The 14,206-nt window shown below is 35.9% G+C and overlaps 1 protein-coding gene across 1 annotated transcript; it reads left to right on the top strand.

Annotated features, from left to right (window-relative positions):
• Nucleotides 1-936: 936 nt before the first annotated feature.
• ZNF567 (zinc finger protein 567) lies at nt 937-12,284 on the top strand. The gene is made up of 4 exons (XM_016220898.2): nt 937-3,653; nt 6,408-6,534; nt 6,804-6,890; nt 9,944-12,284. Exons 1-4 carry the CDS (start codon nt 3,633-3,635, stop codon nt 11,662-11,664), a joined length of 1,956 nt encoding a protein of 651 aa, XP_016076384.2. The 5' UTR covers nt 937-3,632; the 3' UTR covers nt 11,665-12,284.
• Nucleotides 12,285-14,206: the final 1,922 nt, after the last annotated feature.

Below are 14,206 nucleotides of genomic sequence, written 5' to 3' on the forward strand. Positions count from 1 at the left end.
ACACGCGCACATGTGTGAGTTGGCTCATCCTCTTCGCATCTCCTCTGTCTTTTCTCTGCATTCCCTGTTTACAATATTTCATATCAGCTTCACCTCAAATCGTTTTTCACACCTGTTGACCAGTAGTTCAGCCTCATATCTGTCTGGTGTTGGGAGCAAGTGATAGAAGATTTCTCTTACCCTGCAGTCATCTTGGGCCGCCTGTACCAGTGTTTTTATCCATTCATGTACTGATGGGCACTTGGGCTCTTTTCAGATCTTTACTATTGTAAATAACGCTGCTGTGAACATAGGGGTGCATATAGTATTTCTGATTGTTGATTTGGGATTCTTAGACTATGTAGCCAGAAGTAGGATTGCTGGGTCAAAAGGCAATTCCTTTTTTAATGTTTCGAGGAAACTCCACATTGTTTTCCAAAGTAGCTGCTTCTGTCTGCATTCCCACCAACACTGCACTAGGGTTCCCTTTTCTCCACATCCTTGCCAACACTTGTTTGTTGATTTATGATAGTAGCCATTCTGACAGGTGTGAAGTGATAGCTCATTTTAGTTTTAATTTGCATCTCCCTGATGATTAGTGACCTTGAGCATTTTTTTTTATGTCTATTGGCTATCTTTATGTCCTCTTTGGAGAAGTGTCTGTTCAGGTCCTTCGCCCATTAATTGGAATGTTTGTCTTTCTGGTTTTCATTTTTATAACTTCTTTAAGTTATAAAAGTTGGAGATTAACCCCTTATCAGATGAATCATTGGTGAACATGTTCTCCCATACAATGGGTTCCCTTTTGGGGTTTTTTTTTTTTTTTGGTTGTTTTTTTATACATTTTATTTTTTTATTATTTTTATTTATTTTTTATATATATCTATTGATTTCAGAGAGAGGAAGGGAGAGGGAGAGAGAAAGATAGAAACATCAATGATTAGAAAGTCATCATTGATCAGCTGCCTCCTGCACGCCCCCGACTGGGTATCGAGCCCAAAACCCGGGCATATGCCCTGAGTGGGAATTGAACCTCAATCTCCTGGATCATAGGTCGATGCTCAACCACTGAGCCACACCAGGTGGGGCTTCCAGTGTATTTTTTATGTCAGATATGTTATTCTTCATTTCCGACTGGTTATTTTTTATGGTTTCTTTGTCTCTTTTCATGCTGTTGTAGTTCTCACTAAGTTCTTTCAGTATCATTATAAACAATACTTTGAACTCTATTTCTGACATATTGTTTACCTCCCTTTCATTTACCTATTTTTCTGGAGATTCCTCCTGTTCTTTCATTTAGGGCCTGTTTCTTTGTCTTTCTATTTTGACTGTCTCTTTGTGTTTGTTTCTATGTATTAGATAGAACTGCTCTGTTTCCCAGACTTCTTCAGGCGGCAGTATGTAATAGGTGTCCCTTGGGACCCAGTAGAGTGGTCTCCTTGATCTCCTTAGCTGGGTACTCTAGGAATGGCCCTTGTGTGGGTTATTTGGGCTCTCCTGGTATAATTGTGTCTTTACTGCTATTGGCCCATTCAAGGGTGGGATCAATAGTCATCTGGTTGACTGTGAAACTCAACCTCCACCATGTGTGCAAGCTGCTGAGATGTCTTACTGGACTCAGTGGCATCATCTTCCATATCACCTGAGCTCCATGCTCCAGCAGTTTCTCTTGTGGGTTATGTGTATGTACCCCCTGTTGTAGTTGAGGCTTGATTGCTGCTGACCCTTTTGTGGGTGGAGTTAACCCTTCAGGCTGGGTGAATATAAGGGTAAACCTCTATCACCATGTATGAGACGTGGGCTGCCCCCCGAGGCAGGGTTTTTTCCCAGACTCCCAGGCAGACAGAATCCCCACTGATTTTTCACCACCAATGCTATGCGGGCTCCTCTTTAAGTCTGTTGCTCTGGGTTGGGGATCCCTGAGAAGGGTTGAGACCCCACGCTTTTAGGGAGAGGAAGCTTTGTAGCCATATCCCTCCAGCTTCTCAGCCACCCCCACACCTGCTTGAGGGCACTCTCCCCCTCCACATCTCTGCCCATTTTAACAGTCTCTGGGGCTTTTTCCATACTCCTTGGTTATATATAATATTTCAGATCAGCTATACTTCACTTGGTTTTTCAAGTTAATTGCTCTGTAATTTGGCTATAAATTCAGTATGGGCCTGGGAATAAGTGGACGCTGTTTCTAGCTACTCTGCAGCCATCTTGGAATCTCATTTAGGACTTTTTAAAGTCTCATTTTACTTTTGCCAACTTTTGCTTCATGTATTTTGGTTTTTTGTTGTTGTTTTTTAATTTATTGAGGTGACATTGGTTAATATGATCATATAGGTTTCAGGTGTGGGTTTCCATGTTATAAGATCAGTATATTGCACTGTGTGTCCACCACCCAAAGTCAAATCTTGTTTTATGTATTTTGAAACTGTTCATGTACATATACATTTGTAATTGTTATATTTTACTGGTGTATCTACTCTTTTATCATTATAAAATGTTCCTCTTCGTAGTAGTAATACTCTTTCATTTGACATGTGTTTTTTGCTTTTACTGTAGCCAAATCAGCTTTTCCATGGTTAGTGTTTATATTCCATCCTTTTTCTTTCACTATATTTGTGTCTGTGTTATTTAAAGTATGTCTCTTGTAGACTGAACATATTTGAATGTTGCTTTTTATACATTCTAATAATTTTGGCCTTTTTATTGGAGTGTACATTTACATTTAATACAATTGAAGTTATAGTGGATTTAGGGCTGCCATTTTGGGTGTTTTTTTTTTTTCTGTTTTCCTAATTGTTCTTTTTTAATCCATTTAACTAGACTTTATATTATAGGACAGTTTTAGGTTCACAGGACGAATGAGTAGAAAATAGAGAGTCTCACATACACATAACCCCACACATACATAACCTCCCCCAATATCAACATCTTGTGCCAGAGTAGTACCTTCGTTACAGTCAAAGAACCTACATTGACACGTCATTCTCCCCCAAAGTTCATAGTTTACATTAGTGTTCATTCTTGGTGTTGGGTATTCTGTGGATTTTGAGAAATGTATGATGACATATATCCATCATTACACTATTATACAGAATAGTTTTACTGCCCTAAAAATCTTCTGTGCTCTCCCTATTCATTCCTTCCTGTCCCCTAATCTCTGGCATCCTCTGATCTTTTTACTGTCTCCATAAGTTTGCCTTTTCCAGAATGTTGTATAGTTGGAATCATAAAAGTATCTACCCTTTGATTGGTGTCGTACACTTCATAATATTCATTAAGGATCCTTCTAACCTGTTTTTGTTCATCTCTTCCTAATCCTGTTTTATTTTGTGTCAATCAAATACATTTTAATAATATCTTTTCATTCATCTATTGACATTTTAGTTATCTCTATTTGTATCATTATTTTATTGCATTAGGGATTACAACATGCATCTTTTAACTTCTTATGATTTACTTAGAGATAATATTGAATTACTTAAGGAATAGACATCAATCTTAAAATATTATAGATCTGTTTCCTGACCTCCCCATCATTTGTTTTTGGGGTCTGTTTTGGTTTTGCCCTGTATGGGATATTTATGTTTGTAAGTAATTGATTTTGGAACATTTACTTTAAATCAGTGGCCTACAACCCAGAGACCAAATCCAAACTGATGTCGGCTTTTGTACAAACTGTGAGTTATGAATAGTTTTTATAGTTTAAATGTTTGAAGAATGCAAAAGTAAAATATTTCTGATCTATGAAAGTTTTGTGAAGTTCAGATTTCAGTGTCCATACATGAGATTTTGTTGAAACACAACTTTGCTCATTCATTTTACGTACTGTTATGGTTGCTTTCATGCTAAAACAGCAGAAAACTTTCACCAGCACCTGCTTGACATAGTCATGCCTTTTAAAGGAAGGAAGGAAATTAATATTTATAGTCTTTTATATATAAATTTACTCAGCCTCTTCATTCCTTCCTAAAGATTTTAGTTATCATTGGGTGGCATTTTTACCTTCAACCTGAAGAACTCCCTTTACTGTTTTTGGTGGTTCAGTATTGCTAGTGATGAATTCTCTGATTTTATCTGAAAATAGCTTTATGTTGTCTTTATTTTTAATAGGTAATTTTGCTGAAAATATTCTTGGTTAACGTTATCTTTGACTTTTAACAGTTTGATTAGGGTTTTCCAGGGTGTGGTTTTCTTTGGTTTTTATCCTTTTGAGAGTCATACATTTTTGGTATGTAAGTTAAAGTTTTTTCTAACTCTGAATGTGTTAGGCCATTATTACCCTAAATTTTTTTTTCAAACTTATTTTTTCTCTTTCTGGCACACAGCTTATGTCTGTGCTGGGTTATTTTGAAATTGGCCCACAGATCTCTGTAATTCTCTTCTTTTTTCCTTATTTATTCTTTCTATTCAGATTGCTCAGTTTCTGTTGATCTGTTTACAAGGTTGCTGGTTCTTTTTTCTATTTCTGGTCTGCTAGTGAGTCTGTGTAGTGAATTTTCATATCAGTTATTGTACTTTTAGCTCTAGAATTTTCATTTGGTACTTTTTTATAGCTGACATTCTGGTACTCCATGCCAAGTTTTCCATTACTTTTTGAAGCATTTAGAACAGATGCTTTGAAGCCTTTTGGGGCACTAATTACTTAGTTACTCTGACTCTCTTTTTCTGAATATGGATCATATTCCCCCTCCTTTTTTTGTTTTTTGTTTTTTTGTTTTCTTTGCATGTCTAGTAATTTTTGCTAGAAACTTGGACTTCATGAATAATTAGTTATAGTAATTCAAAATCTGTTATGTTTATTGTTCTAATGATTATTGGTCTTTTTTCTAGTAGGCAGTTCACTTAGTTGGATTCAAGCTTCATGTTCTGCCCTATTGCTCCCCCCCCCATTTCCCCTTCAAGTATGAAACAGCTGATACATCACTTAGTTCTTTAACCTCCAGCTACTGCTTTTTACCCTGGCCCCTGAGGGCAGGTAGTTACTCATGGTCTTTAGCTCTCAGGCAAGGAATTGTTGAGTGCTTATACATAGATTTGGGGGCTTACTCTCTACCGTTCACTTTTTCCCAGGGTTTTACCCTTTATAATATCCTGCTATTTTGTCAGCCCCAATTTCTGACACCTGAGTGTGTAAGGCTTCAGTTTTCTTCTGCTTGAGCTAGCAGCAGTTTGTGGAATGCTGGTAATCAAAACTGCAGAAATCTCAATCTCATTAGGAGCACTTTTATTTTTTAAAACTTTTCTGGTATCTTTCTGTCTGCTTTTTCCTAAGCCCTCTATGATTTCTCCAACAATTGCGTAATTTAACTCTCAGTCTGGAGTTCTGGCATAGTTTACACTCAGATTTTAGGTCTCATCTATTCTACAGTTCTCTTTCAGAATTTATCCCTTAATATCCAGCTCCTCTGCCATCCAATTCTGTCCTATACCACCTTTGAGGAAGTTCTCTGTGGTTTTCTATTTGAAGAGCTATGGGGTTTAGGGTACAGCACTTCATGCAAAAAAGCCACAAACGCCCAGCTGGGCATCGCTCAGTGGTTGAGCATCGACCTAGGATCCAGGAGATCACGGTTCAGCTCCCGGTCAGGGCACATGCCCAGGTTATGGGCTTGACCCCCAGTCAGGGGCCTGCAGGAGGCAGCCAATCAGTGACTCTCTCATCATTGATGTTTCTATCTCTCTCTCTCCCCCTCTCTCTTCCTCTCTCTGAAATCAATAAAGATATATATATTTTTTAAAAAGCCACAAACAACAGTCTTACCCATTGCACTTGCTGTCTTTTTTAAGGATATTTCTGCTTGTTTTGGTTGCTTTTCAGTGCCATCTATTAGTTGGTTAATATGTATTGTATTCAGATTTTATAATGATTAACTGGGAGATTGTTTTCCTGGACAGTTCACTTTGTGATCACTTCCTGCCAAAAGTCACTCCATTGTGTTTTAAAACCATATTCTTCTTGCACATCAAGTAATCTTGAAGGGAAAAAAATTGACCTCCTCAGTGAAAGCTGAGAAAATTGTTCTGCTGTTATGACATACTGCATCTTGTACATACTTCTATTGTACTTACTTGTGATATCTTGCAGGTTTGTGTTTACATACTTTCTTGAAGGTATGTGTTACAGGTTTTGAGGCTGTAACTTCTTGGAAGCAGGGTCAGAGTTTTGTATGTCCTGGCATCCCAGCGAACGAATGCAGTTTTGGGATATACAGTGACTTCACAGTAAATAGTTTTAGAATGAGTTATTGAATAAATTTGGTGGTAGGTACTTGTACTTTGATTTTGTTTTCCTCACAATGTAAATCACAAAACAAAAAAAAATTATAGGCTTTCTTTACAAGTTTTCTTATGAATGCCACAAAGAAACAGCATCAAAACTAGTCCCTAATATCTAGTCAACTTGTTGTGATCACAGTTCCTATCCATTGCAGGGGTTAGTGTCATTCAATGATGTGACTGTGGACTTCACACAGGAGGAATGGCAGCACCTGGATCCTGCTCAGAAGACTCTATACATGGATGTAATGTTGGAAAACTATTGCCACCTCATTTCTGTGGGTAAGAAAACCTCTGAAACTTTTCCAGTAGCATGTATTTTCTTTCAAAATGCCTAAAGTATATGTGATCTTGAATTTCAGGGATAACAGGTGATTAATCCTTTTGGGTTAGCAGAAAGAATGATTGTATCTTTCACTTGCCCAGTACAAGGTGCTAAGTTTACTGTTCTGCAAAGGTGTATTTTAATATGCAGTACTGAAAATGCACCTTACTAGTTTTTTCAAGTATACTATGCCCTAAGCAATTTAATCCAAATCTTTCCTTATCAGGGTGTCACATGACCAAGCCTGATGTGATCCTGAAGTTGGAACGAGGAGAAGAGCCATGGACATCATTGACAGGTCACACCTGCTTAGGTGAGTTTCAGACTCTCAGGCAGATGAAACTAGTAGAAAATAAATTTTTAAATGGTTATGGGGTTGGTGACAACTTGAAAATATTTTGGCAGTTTCTTTTTAAAGGCTCTTAACCTTTGAAATGACCATTGTGCCTGTAAACTTAAAGCAAACTTTCTAATATCACTCTCTATATAATATTCTTTCCTAGTTTGTTTGATGTTATCAAAGATAGTTGCCACTTCTGACTTAATCAAAATGTACTATAAGACTTCCTTCTTTTAGATTTCTTTTCTCGTTTTTTGTCATTTTCTAGCATTCTCAATCCTCTCATTGCCATTGTATAGATTTCTTTTAGGAATTCTTAAATCTATCTTTAAAAAAGAGAAAATTCTTGGTCAATGCTTCTCTTCTCAGTTGCTTTCCATTTTCCTTTTGTTACCTCAGACTTTTTTTGTGTGCCAAGTCTAAGTTCTCATTCTCACCATAAATGTATCTATTAATTTTAAAACTCCCATGGCTTGGTCTAGACTGAATATTTCACAGTTAGCATTTTCCTCCATTAAATGTTGTGCTTCATTTCATTTCATATGGCTGATCATCATTCTTTAAGTCAACCCTTGGTTTGGATAAAACACTAATTCATTCTTTTTTTTTTTTTTTACTAATTCATTCTTAACCATGATTTTCTAAGTGATTATTTCCAACTTGGTCTATTTTCTTCACCATTGTGGCCAGATTGCCTGAAACAGTGCCTGGCATGTAGTAGTCACACAGATTTTTTTTTCTTTTAACATATATTGTTTCACTGGACTCTCAGTCTTATTTGTCTGATTTGTCCTCAAGGGATAAGCTTTTGAATTATAATAAACTCATCCATTCTCAGGACTTAAACTCTTTATTTTTTGTCAATGCCTTTAAGTGGATGTACTCAGCGTACTTCTCTCACCTTCACTCTAGTCTTTCAGGAGTTCTGCAATCTATTTTGTGACAATATGTTGGATGTGAAAATGACTAACTTTCCTAGCTCTTAAATTCTTTTATCTGTTTCTAACTTGTTTTTTTTCCTGCCTGATACCAGCTTAATTTTTCTCTGTCATCATTTCTTATGGTTCTCTTTACAACTTGTGTTATGTTTATCAGCCTGTGAAATATATTTACTTCCTCCCATATTGACATTTCTCACTGACATTATATAAAATAACAACTATCTTATTTTTTGTCTTGATTATTGTAATTGCAGCTTAGTTTTGCTATAATTTTTTCCCAGTTTTTAAAATTTATATTGTTACTATTCTGACAAGATATATCTATTAATTGTTACCTGTTATTTATTTTTTATGTGAAATTGAAATTATTCAAGGACTAACATAGTAAGTTTTAATCTGGTCTTTTCAAATTTATTTCTCTCTCTTGTGGGAAACTCTTGCTAATTTCCACTTGATCCAGTCTTTTAACTTTTCTCCAAAAATGTAGGATTTGTCATATCTTTATTTTTCATTGTGTTGTGTTTTCCCTTCCATAAACTGTATATCTTATGGTTAAGTCTTGAGATTTCTTCTCCATGAACTATTGTTTGACTACTCCTTCCTCATCATATCCACTGTTTTGTTTTGTTTTCTGTTAATTCCCTTGCTATTTACAAATTATAACATACACAGTACTTGGATGTGATTATATAATGTAATATCTGATTGTACATGGTTTATGCTTAAGAATTCTTTCCCTCAAAGATAAGATCCCCTGTTTTAGTCTTTGCTGTAGTATGTACTTGTTAGGTATTTAGTATTTGCTTCATGAATTGTTTGTGGAGCTATACAGGAGAGATACCTTGTTTCCATCGTTCAGAAAGCATGTACTTATAAGTTCCTTTCAGATATACCTACTTAGGCCATGGCTGTATACATTCTGATTGAAATGTTTGGTTTCTACCAAACACTACTTATATACATAGTATTAATGTAAACTTTTTATGGCTGAGATTTGTCATATATGGGGACAATCCTTAAAACATGTTTGAATGTAAACAGTGATTCTAGGGGGATGTAAAGTTTTGTTTACAGGATAAATTCCTTGTATGTTAGTATTGGTGGTAATGGACTCAAGGCAGAAAAATATTTTTGAGCCTAGATTTAGCATTGTTCCACTAGATTTGGATGATTACAAAATAACAGAAGTCAAATATAGCTCTAAACTTTTAAGAGAAATGAAGGTTAAAGTTAAAGAATGATCTAGAACCAGAATGAACAGTCTCATCTGGAGTTGGGGAATGTTACTGTATTGGGAGAGACCTGAAAAGCCTTTCTTTAAACCTGAAAAAATAAGTCAGCAATTGAAAAGAGGAATAGTTATAACTGATGGTCATGAGAGGTTTTTTTATTGAACAATTCTGAAAGAATTGATAGTAACAGCAATCTGAATACACCAGTGAATATACCTCTAGTCTGTTTTAAATTTCTTTTTGTGTTTTCCTAGTGTTTTGTCAGAAGAGAAAATGATTCCCAGCTATATGGAGTATTAGACCTAGACTAATAGAGTAGTTTTTCTAAACACTAAGAAATTAATTGATGCTGGAATTATTACTTAACCATTGATGGCTATGAGGATGGGGGTGGTGGAACAACTGGAAGTGTTTTACCTTGCAATCTAGCTCTCATCTATGTCCTCCAGAAGTAATCCTTTCTCTAATATTTTCCCTGAATAAGCTTTTCTACTAATCCTGTCCATCCTACTTAAAGCTTAATGCCCTTGATGGTTTCACTTTATTGCCTCTGAATCTACCTATCAAAACATCAATCCCTCTTCTGCCATTTTTGTCTTCTCTTCACTGCTTCTCGTTTAGTCAACTCTATGTATTAAGCTCTGTTGCAAAGTGGAAAAGTTATTAGTATTCATTGCTTATTTTTTTATTCTTTTCAACACTGAAGCAGATATTTTATTTCACGTTTGTGCCCCATGCAGGGAGTAATTTGTCTGAGGTCTTCTTTTGCCTATTTAATAGATGCTGGTTCAGTTCCTTTTCATAGCAAATGTGTGAATATTCACAAGTTGTTATTAATTATATTCTTTTCTAGAAAAAAGTTGGAAAGCCGAAGACTTTTTAGTGAAATTCAAGGAATGCCAAGATAAGTATTCTAGATCAGTTGTATTCATCAGTCACAAAAAACTGATTAAGGAGAACAATAATGTGTATGACAAGACATTTACTTTAAGCAAAACCCCTATAAATTCAAAAAATATAATTCCTGAATATGACCATGATGGAAAGATTTTTAAAAATGTGTCAGAATTAATCATTAGTAATCTAAGTTCTGCAAGAAAGAGGCATAGTGAGTATAATGGATATGAGAAATCACTCTTCAGTGCTAAACCAGAGACAGCTCACCATGGAGTCAAACCCCATAATCAAAATGGTAGGGCTATCAGTCATAATGAAGTGCTTATGCAGTATCATAAGATAGAAACTCCAGCACAGTCATTTGGGTATAATGACTGTGAGAAATTATTGCTTAAAAAAGGAGGCTTATTTACATATCATAGAGCATACATAAATGAAAACCCATCTGAATATAATAAAAGGAGAAGAGCAACCAATATTGAAAAAAAACATATTTGCCCTGAATGTGGGAAGTCCTTCTGCAGGAAGTCAGTACTGATTCTGCATCAGGGAATTCACACAGAGGAAAAACCCTATCAATGTCATCAATGTGGAAATTCATTTAGAAGGAAATCATATCTCACTGATCATCAGAGAACTCACACAGGAGAGAAACCCTTTGTTTGTAATGAATGTGGTAAGTCCTTCCGTTTAAAGACAGCCCTCACTGATCATCAGAGAACACATACAGGAGAGAAATCATATGAGTGTCCACAGTGTAGGAATGCCTTCAGATTGAAGTCACACCTCATTCGTCATCAGAGAACTCATACAGGAGAGAAACCATATGAGTGTAATGACTGTGGGAAGTCTTTCCGCCAAAAGACAACTCTCTCTCTACATCAGAGAATTCATACAGGAGAGAAGCCCTATATTTGTATAGAATGTGGGAAGTCCTTTCACCAGAAGGCAAACCTTACTGTACATCAGAGAACTCATACAGGGGAAAAGCCTTATATTTGTAATGAATGTGGGAAATCCTTCTCCCAGAAAACAACCCTTGCTCTTCATGAGAAAACTCATAATAAGGAGAAACCCTATATTTGTAATGAATGTGGAAAGTCCTTCCGCCAGAAGACAACCCTTGTAGCACATCAGAGAACACATACTGGTGAAAAATCTTATGAATGCCCTCACTGTGGGAAGGCCTTTAGAATGAAGTCATACCTCATTGATCATCACAGAACTCACACAGGAGAGAAACCATATGAATGTAATGAATGTGGAAAATCGTTCAGTCAGAAGACAAATCTTAATCTACATCAGAGAATTCATACAGGGGAAAAACCCTATATTTGTAATGAATGTGGAAAATCCTTTCGCCAGAAAGCAACCCTCACTGTACATCAGAAAATACATACAGGTCAGAAATCCTATGAATGTTCTCAGTGTGGGAAAGCCTTTAGCAGGAAGTCATATCTCATTCATCATCAAAGAACTCATACAGGAGAAAAACCATACAAATGTAATGAATGTGGGAAGTGCTTCCGCCAGAAAACAAATCTCATTGTACATCAGAGAACTCACACGGGGGAGAAACCCTATATTTGTAATGAGTGTAGTAAGTCCTTCAGTTATAAGAGAAACCTCATTGTCCATGAGAGAACTCACAAAGGAGAAAAAATGAAAATGCAATAAGATGTGATTTCTTTGGTAAGCCTTCCTTCCCAAGTTATTGTAAAACTTTAGCTTTTTTTAAAGCATGCTAATGTAATTTTAATCACAAATGTAATAATGGTTATTAATTTAAAGTACCATACAGCATAACTGTTTTACTGCTTACTAGCATAAATATGAGTGTCATCATTGTTACTGAACTCTGTCAGCAATGAATCTAAATTTTTGTTTTCAAGTTATGACTCAGTTTACTTTCTAAAAACTTATACATGGAGAGGCAAGGTTTTAAAATGACTATAAGCATTAGTCTCCATAAGAGAAATGAAATATGAACTATATTCCTCATTGCATTCAGTGAATAAAAAGTAGTTGTTACTTCCCCAAAGATTATCACTTCCCTGGCGTATAACATCATGAAGTAGTTTTTGCATGTCTTTACATATTTTTATCATACATCATGAATTCTTTTGTGTCCCTTTTCACTCAACATTCTGAAGAGTTGCACATTATTGTATGTAGCAGTAGTGTTTTCATATTCATTTTGTATAGTATTCCACTTTAAGAATATACCACTGTTTATCCTCTTGATGGTTATTTGTATTTTTTATAATTTTGTGTTGTAATAAAAATACTGCCACAAATATTCTGGTATATTCCTTTGTGTGTGTGTGTATGTATTTCTGTTGATTTTATACTAAAACTGGAATTACTCCACCCAAGGATGTATGTAAGCTTTTTCAGCTTATGGTAGATACTACCAAACATCTCTCAGACATTTCTCAACATGAAGTGATTTACTTTGAGGAGTAATAGCTCTCATTGTAATCAGAGTGGAGAAAGGTACATCTCTCAGACATTTCTCAACATGAAATGATTCACTTTGAGGAGTAATAGCTCTCATTGTAATCAGTGTGGAGAAAGTTCTTTCACAATCATTCAACTGGAGAATTCCTACTGAAACAAATCCTTATGTTATGATTGTGAGAATGTTGTTAGTCATGAATATATGAATGTCATTAATGTAGAAAGAACCTTACACAATACTATTAGAAGGAATCGTATAGTTGTCATAATTATACGGGTAATTTTAGGCATAGTTTACACCTTATCCAACATCAAGGAGTTCATAGTAAAGACAGGGAGATAAAGATAGGTGAGTAAAATTTGGAAGTATAGTTGTCACAGTAGACACACATGAGAAATATGTATAAGTTAGTCTATATATATAATATGCAATATATAAAATAAGCCTTTTATAGCTTGATTTATCTTACAGAACATGTGAGTCTCTGGAAATTCCAAATGAAAACTCACTGAAGAGGTATTGATGTTAAAGAATTAGAAATCTGCTAAGACAACAGCATCTGTGCATCTTTTTTGTGAAAATAGTAAGCTTGGCAGCAATTGGCATAATGTTACTAAATGCCCTTCCTGAGGAGGTTAATTTTAACCCATATTTACTCTACATACAGTTATTGCGTGTAATAAAATTTTGTAGATTAAAATAATCAGGAGGTTTTTCCCCCCCAAATGAATGGAACTGTAAACCAAATCTAAGTAAGCAGGAAAGTGGTTGGGAGCTTAAGTATCTGGCAAAAAATGTTTTAACAAGCCCTCTGACACTTAGAAAGGGTTAGCAATTACCAGTGGATAATAAATGGAAACATGCTTGTCAGTCCTAGTATTGCAGATAATTTCAGAGCATAAAAGAACAATGGATGATGAGGAAAATCAGATATAGAAGTTTAGTGATATTTAGCTTGAATGAAATAGCAAAAAGACTACACAAAAAATTAATGCAGCATAGACCTGGTTCTGCCCCGTTGGGTAACTCAGTTGGCTGGAGCATCATTGTGTACACGGAAAAGCCTGCAGATTCAATTCCCAGTCAGGGCACATACCTGAAGTATTAGGTGTGTGACTCAGATCAAGTCAACCATTTAAGTAGAAACACTAGAAATGAGCCTATCCAATCAAGGTTTGGATGCTTCTTACATTAACAGTTTATTATTCATAGTTCCCAAGTGAAGGGGCACATGCCATATAACACAAGGACACGTGAAAGAACACTAAGTTCAGTCATAGGGGGAGAGAGGAAAGCCTTTACTGTGGCTTATACAGGAAGGAATGAGCAAGGCATGCTAAGCAAGGTTTTAGGACTGGCTACTTTGAATAATTTCAGTGGGCTCCAGGTGTAGGTGCTATACCTATTTGTCTGATACCTGCCCCTTGGGTAATTAGGGCAGGGGAATAATTGCCAAAGTATAAGCGCCTGATAAAAGGTGGCAGTTGAGAGATAAGGACTCTGGATTGATTAGATTACATATGAAAGGTGCACTTTCAGGAGAGTCATTTGCTAACTTTAGGAATCTAACTCTGGGAGGGGCAGTCCCTCTTTAGTCAGCAAGGTCCCAGACCTCAAATCATCAGATTTAAAAAACAAACAAAAACACTAGAAAATATGATTAATACAGAGCAATTTTAATCTTTGGCCTTTCTGCTCTCCACACCATTGTGGGTGGGGGCCCTGAGACAATGCTCTCTTCTACCTGAACTCATCATT

Source organism: Miniopterus natalensis, chromosome 18 (genome assembly GCF_054644295.1).
Source record: "Miniopterus natalensis isolate mMinNat1 chromosome 18, mMinNat1.hap1, whole genome shotgun sequence".
Lineage (NCBI taxonomy): Eukaryota > Metazoa > Chordata > Mammalia > Chiroptera > Miniopteridae > Miniopterus > Miniopterus natalensis.